Here is a 19,589-nt window from a genome sequence, read left to right on the forward strand (position 1 = left end):
ATGGCTGCGTGGTTGTTGCTTTCTCTATTACAACTGGAAAATTATAAACTTTTTTATTGGAGTTGAGAGCATGCGTGCGCAATGGCAAAATAAAGGAAAAAATCCAAAAATAATAACAAACTTTTTTGCCGGAGTAAATGCAAAACAAAAATTGTCGCACAAAGAGGAAAACTTGCTGAATTTTCCAACGAATAAAAAGTTGATGCTGAACCGACCCTCACCCTACGCCGTTAAGCATTGGAAAATAATTAAAAAGTTTTTCGTCGGGCTAATGGAAATTGAATTGCATGCTCGCCTTGAAGAATGGCCAAACTTCATTAAAATCCATGCTGAATAATTTAAAAACAAATGAATACAATTCGGGTTTGATTTGCTCGCTGGGCAGCAGTACTAAATGTCAAATGATGTCACAAGTTTTTGCGTGTTTCACCCAGCAACCAAATATTATAAAATATCTACTAATTTGCATTTGGATTTTAATTTTATTAAAGGCAAATCAAATGCTTTTTATGCGATAATTTGTTGTATTTTTTGTTGAAAATGTTCGACTATGGCTAAATGAACGATCATACGGTTAAAGCTTTTCAAATTAAATATTGTATTGCAATTTAATTTAAAAAAGATGAGATGGAACATGACAAATGAAAATAAACTGACCTTTTGGAATGTGAAATATATAATGAATTCCACATAACGCAATTTCCACGTTAACACGCTCCAACATCACCTCAAGGGGTGTGGGAAGGGGGGGACATCGCACCCATGGTCCTGAAACTGCAACCTCACCTAAAGGGTGTCCTGACTGGACCAGTTGGCATCACACGTCAGTTCACAGGACGTCGCCCACGCGTTGCATGCTTGGTTGCATTTTTTGGCAGCTCGCACGTGTTACCGCTCAACAGCTCCATCTTGCACCACACCATAGCTGCATGCGATTTTTAAAATGCCATTACAAAGGGTATAACTAATTTTTTAGAGCTTTGTAGTGCAAAGATGAAAGCAATTTGCATATGTACCTACATATATTTTTTAATCTGTCTTTCTGTAGACTTTCTGACTTTCGCTTAAATTTGTTCCCGCTAAAAATTATCTGTAAGTATTTCTTACAACAAAACTACCTTTTCAAGGGCATTTCAATCGTCGCTATCGAAATCCGAAATCTTTCTCCATTCTTTCCTGTTATTTTTCTTTCCACTCGCATTCGTTGGCTCTGACAGTGCACACGAGTGCCTGGCATAATGCATTTATAAAGGCCGCTGAACAATGCCAAGAGCGAGTCAGATAATTTCATTTTGCTCCTGTGGCTGGCCCTGGCAATGCCATTTACCGCTAACTGTTTGTTTTTCTTATATTTGGCAATGCTTTACATTTATTTTCGCGCTTACTCCAGCTCTCCCTTTCTTTTGATCTGTTTCTTTTTGTGGCCCTGTCATTAAGCTCGCATGTGCCGGGCTTTGGTTTGTACATGAAATTTTATGACGAGTGTTGTGCCGTGTCGCCTCCACACGAGCAGATAGCGGATCCGCTGACGGGGAACAGCAACAGGAGCCCCAACCAGAGAGACAGGCAGGCAGTCAACGCGAGAGACAGATGCATCAGACAGTGACACTGGCGTCTGCAGGTGAAGGCAAACAATGCAAATATTTGTATGCCCCCCATAACTATATAGCACATGGGTGTACTTGTATCGGAGGTGTATCTGCGGTGTCGTACTCGTATAAGGAGTGCCAAGAGCGCGATAAAAAGTAATGTCGCATTTTGTCGCCCATTGTTTGGCAACTTTAGCTGATGTCGGCATTGATTTTCCTTGATTTCTGCAGTTCAACAACAATCAGAGTGTTGTTATATGAAGACATTAGGGTTTAATGGCTAAGTCAACTGATATTGAAAGATGTGAGCTTGAATTGTAACAGGAAACTGAAACTGTTTTATTCGCTTAGAAAATTTTAAATATAGAATATTTGGGAATGAATGCCAAATGCTGTCAGATAGCTCGTTATTAAAGTTGCCAGGCCTCCAGGAATCCTCCTCCTGGATGTAAAATGCGCTAACCATTTCATGTTTTAATCTATAGTTCTTATCGATCTTATCTCATGATTCCTAGAGTTAACATTTTATTTCCTCTGACTAAAAACTTCTTTAAAAACTTTTATTTTACTGAACTTTGAGTATAATTTCCCTTATACATATACAGAGTTCCCAATATTTCAAGTTTCTGTAAAGAAAACTTCAGCACTGCTAATTAATATGAATGAAGTCCTCGCAGTCTGAGCGTAATTGCCGTCGCCTTTGCTTTAGCAACATTGTTCATAATATTCCACTTAGATGGTGCTCACTTTGGGCCTTGCTGTGGGTTCATGTAGCTCCTTTTTTGCAGACTCTATGTACACGTATATATGTATGTATTTCATTTTCTATGTAGTTGCATAATTTCAATATGTCCATACTGTTGCCAATAAAATTTGCAAAGCAGAAAAAGGCAATGGAAAAGTTTTGCCAAGGAAATGAACGATGCAATCATGTTTCCCTCACTCCGTCTCTGGGAGTGTTTCGCAGTTTTTGTTTTTATTCGTACTTTGCCACTTTGGGGCATGCAACAAACTTTATTAAAAAGTATGCAAGAAATTTTCGCATCTATACATTTGCGAGAATACCCACAGGGCTGCAGAGGTATCCGGTCGTAGCTAAAGTTTGGAAATGGTTGATTTCCCACCTCCTTTTCGCACTCCTTCTGTTTCTGTTTCTCCGTCTGCAGCCCGTTTTCCCATTTTCCTCCACAGATTGACATGAATTGGCAAAATGAAATTGCTGTTTCTTGTGATAAATTTCAATGAACATTTTTGCCAAGGCGCAAACATGAAGTGAAAGTACGGGCCACGGCAGGAATTTGCATCCGTTGAGTGCAGTTTTGTGTGTGGCCCGAATAACAGGCTGTGAGGCATGCTAAGAGCCAGTTTGGAGCAGAACGAGTCCCCACATAAATTGCCTGGCAAATAAATTAAAAAGTGTTCACAAATGGTTGAGCTTTCTCATACAATATGATAGATAGTTGCATGAAATTAAAAAAAAAAAACCATATATTTAGAGATGACTTTGCCATCACATCATGTGAGTGTTTGTTGTTCGGTTTATATATAGTACTAGTAGACCCGAAATTAAACAATCATAATCAAAAGCAACAAATATACTTAAACAAATTGTTTATTTTTGATACAAAAGGGTATAACAAAAAATCTATCATTAAATGTTCTGTTCTACAGAATGGCACAAAATGAAATAAAATATGCGTTCAAACACAAATTTAAAATTTTTTTGATTCATTTTTAATTCGTGAGGAACCTATTTATAGGTTGTATAGAAACAATGCCACATTTTCTGGCTATCATTTAAAATAACAGCATGCAAATTGGGGGTGGGGGTCGCATTGCGGAGATAGCCGCTTGCACACAGATTTTTGTCTACAAATTTATAGTATATAATATAATATATACAGAACATATTTGGGTTATATTAAATATTCCATCTTTCTATAGTATGATAGCCTGGTTTGAATTTTTTCCTCTTAATCTTTTCTCTCGTTATTTTTAATATTGACAATTCTTTTTAAAGGAAATGTGTGAACGTAATGGCAGGAAAAACTGTTTGAGTTGTTAAGAAAATAAAACGCACGGCTGCACTGTTTTTCTTGTTATGCAAATGAAATGGCAGTGGCAGCGGCCATGGCAGCCATTGGCAATGGAAAAACTTGGCCTTAACTTTTCAATTTCCATTTTACGCGATGGAGACAGCTGGCCCGCCCCGACCAAACCCAACCAGTGCAATTAACAAGCTATTAACTAGAGTATGCCCAGGACTTAAACCTTTGTCGCTATCCGTATCTCTTCTTGCAGTTGTCGTCTTGGGCAATCACCATGAGAGTCTTTCGTTGAGTCCGGCCGAGCATAGCGTTGTGCGCTACACAAATGAATCCCTCATTGTGCAGTGCCGGAGTCCCGACCCGGACGTAAAGCTGCATTGGAAATCGCCGAAAGGGGACATTATACGCGAGCACAAAGGACGCATCCACATTGAGCAAACATCGCCAGGTGAGAATCGGGGTCAGTGTGGGGTTCTCGATAGATAAAATCGAGCAAAACACTAAAGGCAGGGGCGCCCGATGGACATGGGGCAAGAGTAAACAATGCCACAAGCACAACAACCGCAATTAATTGCAATTCCATTACTTTCCATCTGAATATTCGAACCTGAAAGGGAATTCACAAAGTCCCACGAGAAAGGGGAACAAAATATTCCTTTCAAAGAAACTTCAGAGCGATTTCAAATTCTTGTGTACTCTTTTAGTTTTAAAGTACATTTAAAAAGTGCAACAGAGCATCAATTTAATCCTGTTTACTAATCTGTCAGTAGTACTTTCAAGCTAATAGATAACGCTTTGATTCCCATTTAGTTTTGGCTACCAATGGGTATCCCCCTCGTCGTCTCTTCATCAATATTTATCCTCTTTTTGTTTTACTTTATGCTTTCGGGCTGTGGCCTTTGTTTTTTCGAACCCCGTTTAACCCTTTTCCAACATATATTCTATACACAATTTATTCTTTTTTATTTCTCGTGCTCGTTTGCTTATTCTCTTTTTCTCCGCTGCACAGAACAATTGAAAATCGTTTTCGCCCACATCGCACTGGCGGACAAGGGCAATTGGAGCTGCGAAGCTGCTGAGGGTGGTCTGCATAGTAAATCCTTCGATTTGATTGTATATCGTAAGTGCTGGAATCGCCCACAGGGAGTCCAAACTGGTGGGGCAGTCATTAATATTGCATTGTTTTCTTGACCCACACAGAGAAAATTACATTCACGGAGAACGCCAGCGTGATAACCGTAAAAGAGGGCGACAAAGACAAGACCATATTGTGCGAGGTGAAGGGCGAACCGCAGCCAAATATCACCTGGCATTTCAATGGACAACCCATTAGTGCGGACAGTAAGTTGGACGACGATAATGAGCTGTGCATTTACACGACTTCAAATACCCAACGTACAATTTTACCTTTTCCATTTCGTCCATTTCTCCCCGATTCCTTGGGATCGAATTCAACCCTGTAGCGGCAGATGGCTCCAAGTACCGCATCCTGGCCGATGGTTTGCTCATCAACAAGGTAACACAGAGTGACACCGGCGAGTACACGTGCCGGGCATACCAAGTGAATTCGATTGCTTCCGATATGCAGGAGCGCACAGTTTTGATGAAAATCGAACGTGAGTGTGATTTATGATTTCCCAACAAGAGCCATGGCACACTGGGACCAGGTGATGGGACAACAGCGATCATGAGATCATAAGAAAAGTTTTCCACAATGTTTGCAGCACCATCTTGTCCCAGTGTGCAATATTTTGGGGGCTTCCAGTGAAATTACTTGAGCGTCATGCTATTTCTTTTTTGTGGGGTGATGGCTATGAAATTTGTGTGTGCTCTTTATATGCGCCGCATTGGGCGGTAAATAGTTTTTGAGCACGAAAAATGCTGGAATTACATTCGCTTAGAGCCGCTTTTTGATGAATGCTGATACTCGCTGGCGGGGGTCCGTGTGCCCTGGTCAGCCAGTGGGCGTGGCACACATGCAGCTAATGGCTTAACTTGCCCAAAGAGCCCCGCAGCGAGGCTGTGATTTATGGTGGGCGAACATGATTTTTCCATTTTCCTGCCATACCTTTGAGCGCCACTTGTCAGCTGTCAGCAGACCCCATCCTCACTGCAGTAGACCTCAGGCTCAGGCTCAGGCTCGCTGCAACGGACCTCAGCTTCTGTTCAGATTACTGCAGAGTTGTTGGTAGAATTGAATTAAAACAAGCTATAATTGATTCCGCACAGACAAACCATTTTGGACGCACAAACAGTTCGTGAGCATGCAGTTTGCGTACATCAACGGGACAGCGTCCATCATGTGCGAGGCCCAGGCGGAGCCGCCGGCCACCTTTACGTGGCACCGGAAGCAGAAGCGGCTGCACAGCAACGAGCGGCTCTACACCATCGAGGGAGACCACTACTGGTCCCGGCTGACCGTCCATGTGCTGAACGCCAGTGTATTTGACAACTATCGCTGCCGGGCCACCAATCACCTGGGCAGCATTGAGCGGACCAAACGTCTGGAGCAGGGCGACAAGCCCCCATCGCCAATCACATTCCAGCTACGCGGCTTCAACTCGAACACCTTCGATGTGGATGTTAGTGCCCCGCGGGGACCCGAGGACCGCGGACCCATGGAGGTGAACGGCTTCCGGATCGAGTACATGTCCGAGTCGGAGTTCAAGTCGGATGCGGGCAAGTGGACCAATGCCAGGCGCAAGGACTTCCCCTTCGAAGAGGGTAAGTGATACGAGTGCGAGTATGTCGAGACCCTCAACATAATGCCTGTCACACGCTTCACTCCGCCCGACAGGTGCCACTTTCCTCCTTACCAACCTGGAACCCGACACCAACTACCTGATGAGGGCCGCCTCCCGTAATCTTGCCGGCTTCAGTGACTTTACCAAAGTGGAGAAGTACAAGACGCTGTCACTGGAGCCGCGCGTGTCTTCGGCGCTGCCCCAATCCACACCTCTATGCTTCGCTTTGATGGCTATGATGTGTCTGACACTACGGCTGGGATATTGAATCTGTATCTGCAGGCGGATGACGGATAATGGATGAGAGATGACGGATGACGGTTGATGGATGACGGATAACGTTGGACGGGTGATGCACCTAGCGGAACCGTGGCGAGCCCTTTGCCCCCCATGTGCTTTGTTTAGCTTTAAGGCGTGTCCGTGTGGGCACATTTCTGTCTGATTTGCTTGGCCTAAGTTCTTGGTTTATCCGACTGTTGATACAACCCAAAAACCAATGTTTTAGTTAAGTTTAGTACGAGTCTCTCATTAGCTTTGAACTTGCTTAAGGATTATAACTATAGTTGAAAAGGAAAAATATTTATGCAGAACATATAGAAATATTTATATTTAAAAAAAGTCCTCATAGTGCTTAAATGGAATACCAAAGTTCAACTTTAGATTTGCGATGCAGGGAACCAGAAGCTTCTCACAAATCTACCAACTGAACCCTCTATCTTCCCGGCTGCCCAACATTTTTGGGTATGCAAATCTGGAAATAAATCTTAGCTGAATATTAATCCAAAAAACCAAAAACTTTTCTTCCTTGAGCTTGAGCGTTGGCGCCTAAACTAGATTTTGTTGCCAAATCTTGAGGATATAAACAAAAAAGTTGCCAAATCGCAAAGATATATACCAAAAGTTGCCAAAAAAAAAAAAACATAATATATTCTACATAAGCCTTTAAGAGAAGAGATTCCAACTGATACAAACATTCCACTGAACATTTTTCTATGTATGTAAGAACACTAGACTCATAAACTATACAATAAAACAAATATAAATTTAATCTTCCTCTAAAGATATTTAAAAGTCTCATCACTGCAAACTCTCTCCCAAAAGATACACCGTGAGCGCATCAAACAATAAATACCAACAACACAGAGCTTAAAAAAGCATTTGAATATTTATATTACATATACCGGAGCAAAACCAACATTTCCAAGAAAAACATAAATTTAAATCGTAAAATATGTGTGCCACAATGAAAAGGGATGCCAAATATCGTATACCACATTTTGTGGCTAAAATATTTCAGCCTTAATGAATAAAAACTCTTCAAACTCATGGAAGAGAAATGTAACCTAGCCAAAGATTAAATGTTTTGTGGTTATCGTGTAACAATTGTGTGTGTGAGCCAAAATAAAAATTATTATGAATACCGAAAATAAATGTTGTACTTATACTCTATATATTGTGGCAAAAATATAAAATATTCCGCATAGAAATGGCAAAGAGCTAAATGAAGTGAGTATGCATAAATACATACCTACATTTTGAATAGCCTTTTGTATGGATATTATAATTTCCATTGATTTCCACAAATATAAACTAGAATCGGATTGGCCTGTTTCTACACTTCAAATTGTATTTGTGTCCTGTTTCTCTGTCATTTTAAGCAACGTTATCAATTTCAGTTCAAATAGTTTTAGGTACCCATTGTGTAAATTGTTTGTTTTTAATTTTGTTCTAATTTTTTTTAATCATGGACAATCCATGCACAAAGTCTATGAGTGCTCATGGTTTATGTGTTTCGTATGAAATTAAAGGCAAAAAGCATAGTAAATATCATTCAGAATGGTTGCAGCTTTATAAGAGGTGTGACTGTCAAATTGTATTGTAATGGCAACTTACCCATTTTCTTCATTCAGAGGAGGCTGTGCAACCAAACCAGGCTCGTCCAAGGGATTTCAGGTGGGTAAACTTGGGGACCATGACAGAAGTCATCAGTCATCAGAGGTATATGACGATGACTGTTTTCGAAACATTAATAAACCATACAAAAATGGATCAAGCCCAGTCTTGTGTAAGTTGGATACATAACCAAAGGTTTGAAAGTGATTATAAAATGTTTGCTTTTAGTTTCTAAAACTATCTATGCCCGATACAAGGCAGCTTTGAAGCGCGCAAAGGCTTTTTCAGCTTCCACTGATCCGAAAAACCGAGGAGATAGAGTTACCCATCCGCGTATTTCCGCTGGCGCTTCCAGCAATATTAATCCAAACTCATATACATGCCCAGGTATAGTCATACCGCCCTACAAGACCGCTGTACCTGTCGAGTCTCAGTCAAGTTTTAATCCGGTAGCAAAAAATCCCTCGTCTGCTACCACCCAAGGCGAAATGTTTCAGCTAAGCTGTGGATGTTTTGAACTGAGGCCAGTAGCAAAACCCATTGACGCTTCGAACAATAATCTGGGTCTTGCGAGTATTAAAGTTTGCAAAGAACCAGAGCCGCAACCCAAAACAGAGCCACAATCCGATGCAGTTACACAACCGGCAGCAGGGCCGATTTCTGAATCCTCGAATCTTTCATACTGTACGTGTCCTCCTCCAACACCTGCAACTGAACCAAAATCTGGAGCCCCCACCACTAGTCAGAAAATCAAATCAGCTATTCATTGCCATTTGTGCAAGAGACCTATTATAGTGGTTCCCGCGGGGGAAGGAGTACCATTGCCACACTTTAAGCATGGCATCAAGCCGAAGAGTAATGAAATTGCTCGTCAAACACCGTTCCAATCAAAGACCATACTGAAGTCAGATCAACGAATCGATAACGTAAAGATAAAACCAGAGAAAACACCTTCCAATATCCAGTTTTCACTGACAAATTTATACACAGAGAACCTACAGGACCTTCCTTCGTGCTCATGTCCACAGGTACACACAGGCACACAGGTAGATCACCAGACGCCTCCTTCCGAGCTTGCGTTAATGTCGGAAATATCCAAGCAGTTGTGCGAGCTGAACAAGAAATTGGATATATTGCAAAGGACAGAGATATTCGATATACGCCATCAGATGGATACCCTTAGCGCCAATGTGCAGTCGCTGAACCAAAAGTTTCAGGACAAGGAGATGAAGACAGAGTCGTCTGAGTGTGTTTGTTGTGCAGCAGAGCAGAAGAAAACCCCAAAGAATATGCAGCCTTCCTCAAGCAAAAATGCGATGGAGGTTAAGGATCGCTCATCGAGTGATTGCGAGTTCTGCAAGAATAAGAATCTACCAGTTCTGAACAGTTTTCACAAACAGCTTGTCGCGCTGATTGGTAACCTCAAATTCAGTGAGGTTTTGATGTCCATTTTGCTGCGGCGCGACAATGTCTACCATGTAAGGGTGCAGGATATGATCCACGATAAAGTCCTGGGCTGTTTCTTGGTAAGCGATGCTGGCATCGAGGAGGCCATCAAGCTAGGTGTCTTCGAGCAGACAATGACATTCAGTGTGGTCGATGTGCGGAACACGCTCAAGCCAAGAAAAGGCGCCCTGGGCATTGCTTTCGAGTTCTCCAAGGAGGAGCGACAAATCGGTGGCTGCGATACTGAAGGGGATATTAAGTTGGAGCCCCCTACCGAGTGTGTTGCGGAGACAGATACCTGAAGGACTAAAAAAACAAATTCTTGTTTTATTTCAGATCATTTCATAGTAGTAATTTTATTGGACACTAAACATTTCACAGAACTCCATAGAATAAATGGTATATCTAAGTACAATCCGTAATTGTCGTGTTCCATGGTTAGCAGAGAGTTTAATAACTGGAGTGTGTGCAACTCGTAGATACATCTCCGCAAATGCAATCAAACCAAGTGGCAATATTGACTGCCTCACCTTTGTCAGTGTCTGCCGTCGAACAAAAGCAATTTTTGATTTGTTGCACCGAACCGGACCAGAGGCCCCGAGGTGCGGTAGGCCCAGGACATCCCACAGGCGCCAGACCATCAGACCTCTAGGCCGCCCGACCGCATGTCAAACTGTTCATTTTGGCAAACAGCGGTTTGTCAATCACCCACGTCAACTGGGGCTCAACCAAAGGCCCGCATATGTCTGTCTCCTCTATGGCGGTATGGGGACGCCCGGTACGAGTACTCGTATAGACGCTGCCATTGCTGACAGCCGCATAAATCAGATGAATGCCAAGCGACGGCTGCTGATTCAGATGCTGATGCTGATGCGGATGCATCTGTGGCTCCGATGGCATATTGTGCGCACTGACTTTTATTGCCAGACCGCGCGTTAAATATTTTCTCTGCACCCATTCCTATTTACCAGTCTACACATACACATAGACAGAGCCATGGATGCGTCTCATCAGCAGCAGAATCGGAATCCGCATTTACCATTCGCGTCACAATGAACCCTCAACAATAGAAGCTTACGTTATTTAGTCGGAAAATAGGCGCGGTTCAACACAATCTGCCCGCTTCTTAATTCCACGCACATGCACACATTTTGGAAAATTGTTTTGTATTGGCAAAACATCAGCTAAGATTGAATTTTAAAAGCGGATCGTCTGCTTGTTAGTAGGCTTGTATAGTGGGTGAGTGCGATATTTACGAGTACTTTCTGATGTTTTATGATTTAAATTTCAGCTGTAAATATCTACTAGCTTACAAATATCTTTGTGTTTCATTTTAAGAGGTATTCTCTGGTTTATTCTCTGAAATGTCCAGCCTTTATTTTTCTTTATCAGACCGCGGTCTTAGAAATTATACCTAAAGGTTCGTTTATTGTTTTTTTATGTTCCTTGTGAACTTTGATCGTTCAACTACTCTATGCCAAAAGTTAACTCTTTAAACCAACTCTGCCCAACAAAAAGCCAAAAGAAAAATCCATCTGCCGCGAAAAAACAGCATTCGGCCATTTCAGGCATTAAACCGCCCACTCAGGTCAGGCACCGCGCAGGCTTTTAGACCAAATCGACGCTTGGCCCCAGTTTATTTTTCCGTTCGCCATCCAAAGCCACTCGAGAGAGCATCTGCAACTGGCGCTGTCGTGTGTGAGTCTATTCGGGCAATGCAATTTCCATGTCAGCGGCCGCTTTTTCTTTTTCCAATTGTTTTTTGTTTTTTTATTTCTCGTCATCGTCGTTTCATTTGGCTTATCGATAGTGCAACATTCAACAATTTTCACCCGCATAGCGGCTGGGCTTTAAATTGAAATCACGTGCAAAACGGAAAAAAAACAGACTTTATTGTCTGAACACTGTTATATTAGAAAACGGAATGAGTTCTGAGGTGAGCCGCAAGAATGACTTATTGAAAATAGACACAAACATATCTGTATTTTGATTTAAAAATAAATCAAAAATAAATTATAATCAGTCTTAATGAAGAGACATGTACTTTCAAATACGTCTGTAATCCGACTGACTCCTGCTATTAGGAATTGCAATCAGAGCCTCATTATCCCGAGCATGTTACACACGCTGTTCAAGATTTACCACTCGGCCAGTCCTTGTGTCGGGCTGACGATGACCCTCCACCGGACGGATGCTTTGTGCCGCCCCTCGCCGTGTCAATAAATGAGCGCCGGGCATTAAATTGTAATTTTTTAATTACACACAAAAGATTTAATGACTGCTGTGGTAATAACACACAACAGACGTTGCCACGCCCCAGTGGCCTGGCCGCCTTTGAGGGCACAAAAGCAGCAGCTCCGCTTTTGCCGTGCAGCTAGCGCGGAAAAGTATGCAACGCTTAATTACATAAACGTTGCTGCCCCGAAGCCGAAGTTGAGCCGGGACGGGGACTTGACTCTCCCATCCATGCACAAGAAAAGTCCCCGCACAGACGGAAAACTGAGAGAAATCTCTCGAGCTGGAGTGCTACATCGAGATAATAAGAAAATGGGGAAAATTAAATTGTTTTTCTGTGCGCGCGCCAAGTGACCAATTAAAGCGAACAGCAAAAAGTCCCCGAGTCGAAGCTGGAGCAACAGCCCCCGGACTGGGACTCTACATCCTCGGAAAATGGTTCTCCTTTTTGCTTCCTATACTTCTACTTCTACTGCCTCTGCTTCTGCTTATTAGCTACTGTGATTTGCTTGAAGTACGAGTATTTGTCCCACTGACTGGAAGTAACCCGTCTTTAGCCTTGTCTGTTTGTTTAGCAATAAAAATCGTTTTGCTCCTGCTAATGATGCCACAGCAATGCGGCGGCTGGCTAAATTAGCGCTATGGGCCTTTCAGCAGTCAACAGTCAAGAGTCGTAGAATATGCTGTTTCTTATCCAGCCCATAAACCACCATTGCCCCCGCACAGTCGTAAATAAAACTTTCTCTAGAACTAGCTAATATGCCAGAAGTGGGGGCCACACAAATCTTCTATAAAGTAAATGCGCTCGCTGCATTGGAATCCTGTTACCGGCTCCTCTAGACTCCTCTTGGCTGGTTTTGCTACTTTTGCCGGCCCTGGCTGCTCTTGTTGCCGCTGTTGTTGAATGTTTTTCGTGTGTTTGCTGTTTGTTGCCAACACACTAATTACCGCAATTAATTATGCTGCCTTGGGGAACAGAGCGGTGTGGAGCGGAGTGCAGTGCAGTGTAGTCCAGGACTAGTCCGGAGCAGGCCCAAAGCTAAAGCACGTCCAATTCCTGGCTGGCAGGATGATGTCGTTACTGCTGCCATTGTTGCTCGAGTGGGAGGTAGGCTTCCCTTTTGACTCCAACTTTAACAGAGGCTATATACAAGTGGGTATACATACGCGTATGTGCATGGGTTTGGGTTTGGGTTTACACCCTGTGTATTCCTGTGTGCACATTTTAAACAGCTTTTACGCGTTTTGTGCTTCGGTCTCAAAGCGCATATCAAATGCTTTGCTGGCCATCCGCACCACCCACACACACACACACACAGACAGAGAGAGAGCAGCGCGGCAATTTAATTCTCTTAGCCAAACGATTTTAACCACATTACAAAAATTGCTCGTTTTCGCCGTTTGAGCGGTTCCAATTGAATGCTAATTAAATGTAAAGTGATTAAAATAAACCAGGTTATGTTAAGCTTTTTAAGTTAAAAGTGTAGAAAGGAAATGAATATGGGAATACATTTTTAATGTTGTTTTCTTGTATTAATCTGTAGGTACGACTCATTGGTCCAAAAACCCGCTAAGCCAGGTGATATTCATACATAGACATATCCAGTTCTGAGATTCGAATCGGCATGTAGGCGTTGGCGTAATGCATTTACTTCCGTTCATTTTACATCCGTTTTCTCTTTTCTGACCAAAATCCACTTAACATAATTCAATGTAAGCTTCATAAAACAAAAGCCATTATTAAGCTGAAAAAATACGCTTTACAGTTTAATGTGAATCAAGAATTTCTGATTACCAAACGCGTATTTAATATTGTTTAAAAAAGCCATTAATAAATACGAGATTAATTAAATATTTACGAAAAATAATTTCCATGGTTATGTTTTGGTACATTGATATAAGTAATAAGTAAATAAGTATATTTCTACCCTTAAAGAACTTTGCGACATAAAATCGGTGACAAATAATATACAATATTTCATAAAATTCAGATTCTGCGGTCCCAGGCTTTATTTGCTTCAAATATTTCAGCATACGGCGATTGTCCGACATGCAACAGAGCATAGTCATGAATATCCCCTCAAAATATATACAAAATCCTATCGAAAAAGTATCCATTATCACTTACACACGAGTATATGCAGGCAAGGCAAGTCTCCAATGATACTTTAAGCCCTTTAAGTGGCGAGTGCACTCAAGTTCAGAGATTTTCCAATGAAATTTCCACATTTCAATACCAGTGCCCATTGCGAAATCACTAAGCGGCCATTAAGCAAATCAAAGAGTGTCACGAGTATTGCAGCAGCGGAGAAACAATTTTGCACCCGGCGATGACTCCACGAGCAAATGGCAAAACATGCATGAAAATTGAAAATTATGTTTGAAATGCACTCAGTGTCAACAGCAAAGGCAACAGCTGGAGCCCCCACAGAGCCGGAACAGCGGCAAGAGCGGAGGAGAAAAGACTTCCATATGCTGTTCTGACTCTGCCACGTTTGTTTCTGTCAACGCAATGAAGTGCAACACATCTATATAAGTGAGTGTGTGTGTGTGTGCTTGTGTCAACACACGATACATGCATATGTATGTTCATACAAACAAGCACCTTGAAGCCACTTCATATTGTAAATTTGGTAGAAAATATTTTTAGTGTCGCAAGGATATCCGCCATGGCTCCCACCTCTGCTGATACTACACTTCTCCCCCCATTTTGGATCGCTTCCGACTCCTGCATGGACTCGTTCTCCGTCTCCTGTTCTGGCAGGAACTGCCTTTGTTGGTTGCTTACATTTCTGTATATTGTAGCGGCAAGTGCTGTTGCTACTCCTACTCCTTCTCGTGGGTCTTGCACTCCTGGCACCTGTTTGCCTGTGCACCTTTTGTGGTCTCCTGATGTCCTGGAGTGCTTTTGTATGCATCCTAATGCAATGCTTGTTACTGCGTTTGTTTGATTGCTTCCGCAAGCAATCCTGCCACAGTGTGCTCGCTCTGATTTGTACTATTTAATTACTACAAAATAGTTAGCATATTGACTGTCAGGGGACTCTGTTACACTTTGTGGGACAAATGGCAAAGCAGGTTTAATTATGCGATTGTTTTGAATAACAGATGGACAGCCATGAGAAGTGAGTATAATTTTCTCCAAACGGTTGCGCATTGAGCTCCTTTATAAAACCTCAAATATTAATTTAGTATAATTATCACCATCACCCACTGTAAGCAGAGTAACGTTCTTAATGCCACATTCCATCTGAGAACTAGCACACAAGAAACTGAGTTAATTCAGCCAATTCCATTTAAGTTTTATTAAATTGCAAGAAAAAATGTCTGCACAGGGCTTCCATTTAACTGGCACACTCGCACTGGCACTCATAGCTCCCTCCATCGAAAGTATATTTGCCCGGCACATAAACAAGTTGCACGAGCAGCTGCACTTGACTAAACAATACACAAACTATAGATGGATATACAGCAGAATGCATCCGAGGGGACCGAGCGGAGCTAAGGGACTCCAAATTCGATTTCAAGCCAGGCCACACTCGAAAAACAAAACTCACAGTAGTTGCGGAGCTGCAGAGAAAACTGAAGATGGAGATCTGGCCATGGATTTTTTTTGGTCTGCTCATAAAGCCATATATAGTATATATATGGCCATATAAAAAGCTGAGAAACAACAATAAGCGAAAGTTATAAGACGTTTGTGTGGGTCTGGAAATCCCTGCCTGGCTGCACATGATTTTGGCCGAGTTGTCGCTCAAGCACGCAGCCAATCAATATCAATCGCAATTCAATTTCAGTTTCATCTTCAAGCCAGAAGTCAGACCCGAGCCAGGAGCAGCCGTCTCCTTCTGTTCCTGTTGTTGTCTCGCTTTTGCGATTTGAAAAATAGCAAAGTGCACTTTGCAGCAGCAGTAACTGCACCAACAACATTTGATGGTAAATTACTTTGGGGAGATTTGTGTGCTGGAACCGAGGCAACTGGCGCACATAATGAGCAGCTGCGGAGACGAAAGCCAAGCAGCCAGATTTCAGCCCACTTCGATGGGGAATGCAGAATGCAGAGCAGCACGGAGCACGAGACCAAAATGGTGAACCGGATGGGGACCAGCACGATAACGATGAGTAGCAACTGATTTGCGAGCCGCTGGCGTTGGCATTGGTGGAACCCAAACCCAAACCCAAGTCCCAATCTAGACCTGGAGCTGGGGCTTGGGGTTGGCGGGTGCCAATGTTTGCGTAAATTTGCGCAAGATTTGTTGCCATCAAACGAGCGTCGAAATTTGCGGGTGATTAATGCGTTTGAGTGAGCGTTGCAAATGCATTTCGCCTGTCAAAGGACTCGCGCACCCGAGAACTTGACTCCACGCGGTGGAATGATGAATGCCAGAGCAGTGTGCAGGTGGAGCAACAGGCAGTGGCTGTCACTGGTTCACGAGCGTTGATTATTAATGGTCCGCCAAAGTATTTTGCCAGACTGACATGCAAATTATAAAACTTTGCCACTGTCAACTTGAGAACTACAACTTGCCTGTCATTTGCCAGCAACCAACTCATAAAGGGAGCTCATAAAAATACTCGGCACTGCAGACAGAAACCAGAAAGTCAAACGACGACCCCAGGATGGCGCAAACGAATAAGCAGACAAGCTGGCAGTCCAATGACTGCACTTTCTTGCCAGACAGCACGAGGGAAACTTACCCCAAAACAGACTATAAACTAAACTAAACAAATGGCTACAAAGGAAAGAGAGATGTCTAGCAGACACCAAATCTTAAATACACTCACAGGATGGCGCTGAGAGGGATAACATTTCAGATTTCAGTTGAGGGTTTCAGGGAACACCTGTTGTTGCAGCTTAAATAAGCTACTGATTAATTAATCATTTATTTAGCTTACTTTTATCATTTTTACTGTCAAGTATTCACTACAAAGCCCCAAAAAAAGTTCACCTATTTCTCAAAAAGAATACCCTACACACATAAAAGCAAAACACCCACACGGGACCTTCGTGCTTGTTGGCTCTGGGCAAATAGTGTAGCATACATTATGACCTCTGCCGCTGGAGCCCAAGTAAACAAGTAAAAACAATGATAATGCCACAACCGAAATAAGTATCAAATGAAGTTAGCCGTAGCCGGAGTATATTAGGACCACCTGTTACCTGTTTGCCACTGTCGGTTCTAATAGACCTGCCAGCAGACAACTGGAAAACAAATACGCTCTAAACCGAGACATAAGCCTTTGTGCCATTATTCGTTTACACAACGGCAAGGACGAGCGGGTGGAAGTGCACAAGCTGAAGCAAGGGTCGCCCCATACACAGAAATGGTTGGTTTTCAATTTCTCTCTCTCTTAGCATTTCTCAATCTCTGCAATTCTCTGACTGCTTACCTTTTTATTAGCACAATTATTATGGCAATTTACAAACACAGCTTTGATTTAATTTGCAACTGCAAGTTGTCAGTAGTTATTTGCCTCTCAAGGATTTTACTTACAGGCTAGAAGGCCAATTTAAATATATAAATAAACAAAGTAACTATAATTAAAGAAGAAGGTACAAGAAATGTGTGTAACAAAGTGAATGCGGGTTTTAGGTTTAGCATACTGAGCAGACTGTTCTTACTGAAGATTCTGCAATATTTTCTCAAACATTTGAAACTTTCCCACTATTTTTTTCACACCATCCTTCAACCCATCAATGAGATTCAATCGCCAACATCTATCGTTGGACGGAGCCAACTGACCACAAAAATAGTTTTTCCAGAAACATTTCAACAACTTTTATACGAATTTCCTTTCGATTTTTTTTTTTTTACTTGGCATTTGCTATTTATTCTTTTTTCCACTTGTCCGCAAAAATGTTGAAAAATGTTTCGCCATGCAAATATTTGTAAATCAAGCGGAAACAGAATTACGAGCAACTTCCTGGTCGCATAAACTCTTTTCTCGTTCGTAAAAAGGCATAAAAAAGAGCCTTCCAGTGGCGTGTCCAGAGCTGATTTAATCATCAGCTCAAAAGGGGGTATGGCTTAGTTTTAAAGTACTTTTAAAACTATATGTGATACCAATGTTCCATTATGTGTATCTAAAATATTCAAATTCTTTTTTTCAAATAAACCCCCATTGCATGAATGCGGCATCCTTGTAGCATTGCAATTGGCATAAACGCCGGTGATGGCTCCCCAAGTGAATCCTCAAAGTTCACGCAGACATCCGAGTGACCGACCATGGCCGTTTGCTCACCTTTGGCCAGGAACACGAACAGGAAGTAGGGAGTGTAGGGGGTTCAGCTTTGGGTTAATGTTCCGTATTGAAATGTTCGAGTTAGCATGTGCTGGGCCCATCGGGCACGAGATGATTTTTTTCACCTTTTTTCCCATTAAGCCCTCATTTGTTTGTTTGTTCATTTGTTTGTTTGTACTTTGCGGTGGCTCTGGCTGTTGCTGTTGGTGTTTTGAACTTTAGCAGGTGTTTGAACTTGTATTTGAGCGTATTTAAGTGTGCGGTGGGTGCCACGGAAGTATTTCTTGGGAATTGTAGACCCCAGTGCGAATTAACCAAGCTGTGCAAATATGTGGGGCATAAAATTGCATAGACATAGGACAGTAGGTGGAAGTAAATGTAAATTCTAAATCAAATGACTTTTGGAGGTATTAAATTTTACATATCAGAGTAAAATGTACAAAAAGACTTTACTCGGAATATTTTTTAATTGCCACGAATTGTATCATAAAAAAACCAAGTAAAATATAATAAAATTTTGTATATCTAATGAATGCCGATTACTTTCATGTAGGTCATATTTGCCAGGTACCAGATTACAAAGGTTTCTAGTTTAGGTTATAATTTACAACAAATTATATATTTCTCTTGCGTAAGCTTTTGGCAATCAAAACTGCTGCAATGATGCAGTTGTCAATTTGAGTATATAGAATAACTTATCAGAAGATAAGATAAATCGCAGATTGAATGATCAGAAGCAGGCAATTAACGCAAGCAGCTGAAGTCGGAAATCTGTTCCTGAACCAGAAGCCATTTCAGTTCGCTAAATGAATAACTTCTTAAAAAATAAGGAAATTATCACGAAAGTGTGCTTTAATGTCTAGAATCTTTACAATAAATATTCAAAGTTGACTTTAAAATAATCAAATTTTATTTACTTATCACACATATTTTGTGCTTTAATTGGATTTTAGAAAATTAAAAATAGTTTTTTATTTTCCAGGTACACCCGATTTCAACGGACAAAAGCTAAAACCTACTTAAGCTCTCATTTAGCCAATGCCTAAACCAGGCCCAAAGCTTAGTATGCTCAAGCTTTGAAGGGTTCTGTTTGTGTATCTGCTAAAATAGATGGTTACATGTGGCACCCTGTCCTTTATGCCCTGTCGCCATCTACTTCTTGTTTTTTACTTTCAAAATTAATTAAACATTATTTTAAAAAAAATGTATATATAAAAAAAGATAATACAAAAAGTTAAATAAATAAATTCTCACTTAATTTAAAGTAAGAGAAATTCGTTGAATAGTAGAGACATTTGGTATTCCGTTACTCTACAGATTCCAAATCAAGTTATATTAGTCGTTAGAATCAATTTTTTTGATGTCCTTTATGACTCTTCAAACACATCTCA

At 41.6% G+C, this 19,589-nt stretch overlaps 2 protein-coding genes across 3 annotated transcripts; both read left to right on the forward strand.

Moving 5' to 3' along the window:
• Nucleotides 1–762: 762 nt before the first annotated feature.
• LOC111075260 (hemicentin-1) lies at nt 763–7,812 on the forward strand. Its single transcript, XM_041593854.1, has 7 exons — nt 763–823; nt 3,891–4,085; nt 4,647–4,757; nt 4,838–4,978; nt 5,101–5,253; nt 5,867–6,361; nt 6,435–7,812. Exons 1-7 carry the CDS (start codon nt 763–765, stop codon nt 6,647–6,649), a joined length of 1,371 nt encoding a protein of 456 aa, XP_041449788.1. The 3' UTR covers nt 6,650–7,812.
• A 218-nt stretch (nt 7,813–8,030) lies between these two features.
• LOC111075261 lies at nt 8,031–10,135 on the forward strand. Of its 2 annotated transcripts, XM_041593875.1 has the most exons (4): nt 8,031–8,238; nt 8,292–8,446; nt 8,503–9,200; nt 9,265–9,356. In XM_041593875.1, the coding sequence occupies exons 1-4, from the start codon at nt 8,126–8,128 to the stop codon at nt 9,322–9,324; spliced, it is 1,026 nt and encodes a 341-aa protein (XP_041449809.1). In that variant the 5' UTR covers nt 8,031–8,125; the 3' UTR covers nt 9,325–9,356. The 2 variants fall into 2 exon arrangements, with proteins under 2 accessions (XP_041449809.1, XP_022224118.2); XM_022368426.2 differs by having other exon boundaries at nt 8,034–8,238; nt 8,503–10,135.
• Nucleotides 10,136–19,589: the final 9,454 nt, after the last annotated feature.

Source organism: Drosophila obscura, unplaced genomic scaffold, assembly GCF_018151105.1.
Source record: "Drosophila obscura isolate BZ-5 IFL unplaced genomic scaffold, ASM1815110v1 contig_200, whole genome shotgun sequence".
NCBI lineage: Eukaryota > Metazoa > Arthropoda > Insecta > Diptera > Drosophilidae > Drosophila > Drosophila obscura.

Bases quoted from the DNA above. Each gene is read 5' to 3' on its own strand.
- LOC111075260 (XM_041593854.1), top strand. From the start codon at position 763: ATGGTCCTGAAACTGCAACCTCACCTAAAGGGTGTCCTGACTGGACCA. The intron at 824-3,890 runs GTCAGTTCACAG...CTCTTCTTGCAG, and splicing joins TGGACCAGTTGGCATCACAC to TTGTCGTCTTGGGCAATCAC. The intron at 4,758-4,837 runs GTAAGTGCTGGA...TGACCCACACAG, and splicing joins CTTCGATTTGATTGTATATC to AGAAAATTACATTCACGGAG.
- LOC111075261 (XM_022368426.2), top strand. From the start codon at position 8,126: ATGGACAATCCATGCACAAAGTCTATGAGTGCTCATGGTTTATGTGTT. The intron at 8,239-8,291 runs GTGTGACTGTCA...TTCTTCATTCAG, and splicing joins TGGTTGCAGCTTTATAAGAG to AGGAGGCTGTGCAACCAAAC. The intron at 8,447-8,502 runs GTAAGTTGGATA...GTTTGCTTTTAG, and splicing joins TGGATCAAGCCCAGTCTTGT to TTTCTAAAACTATCTATGCC.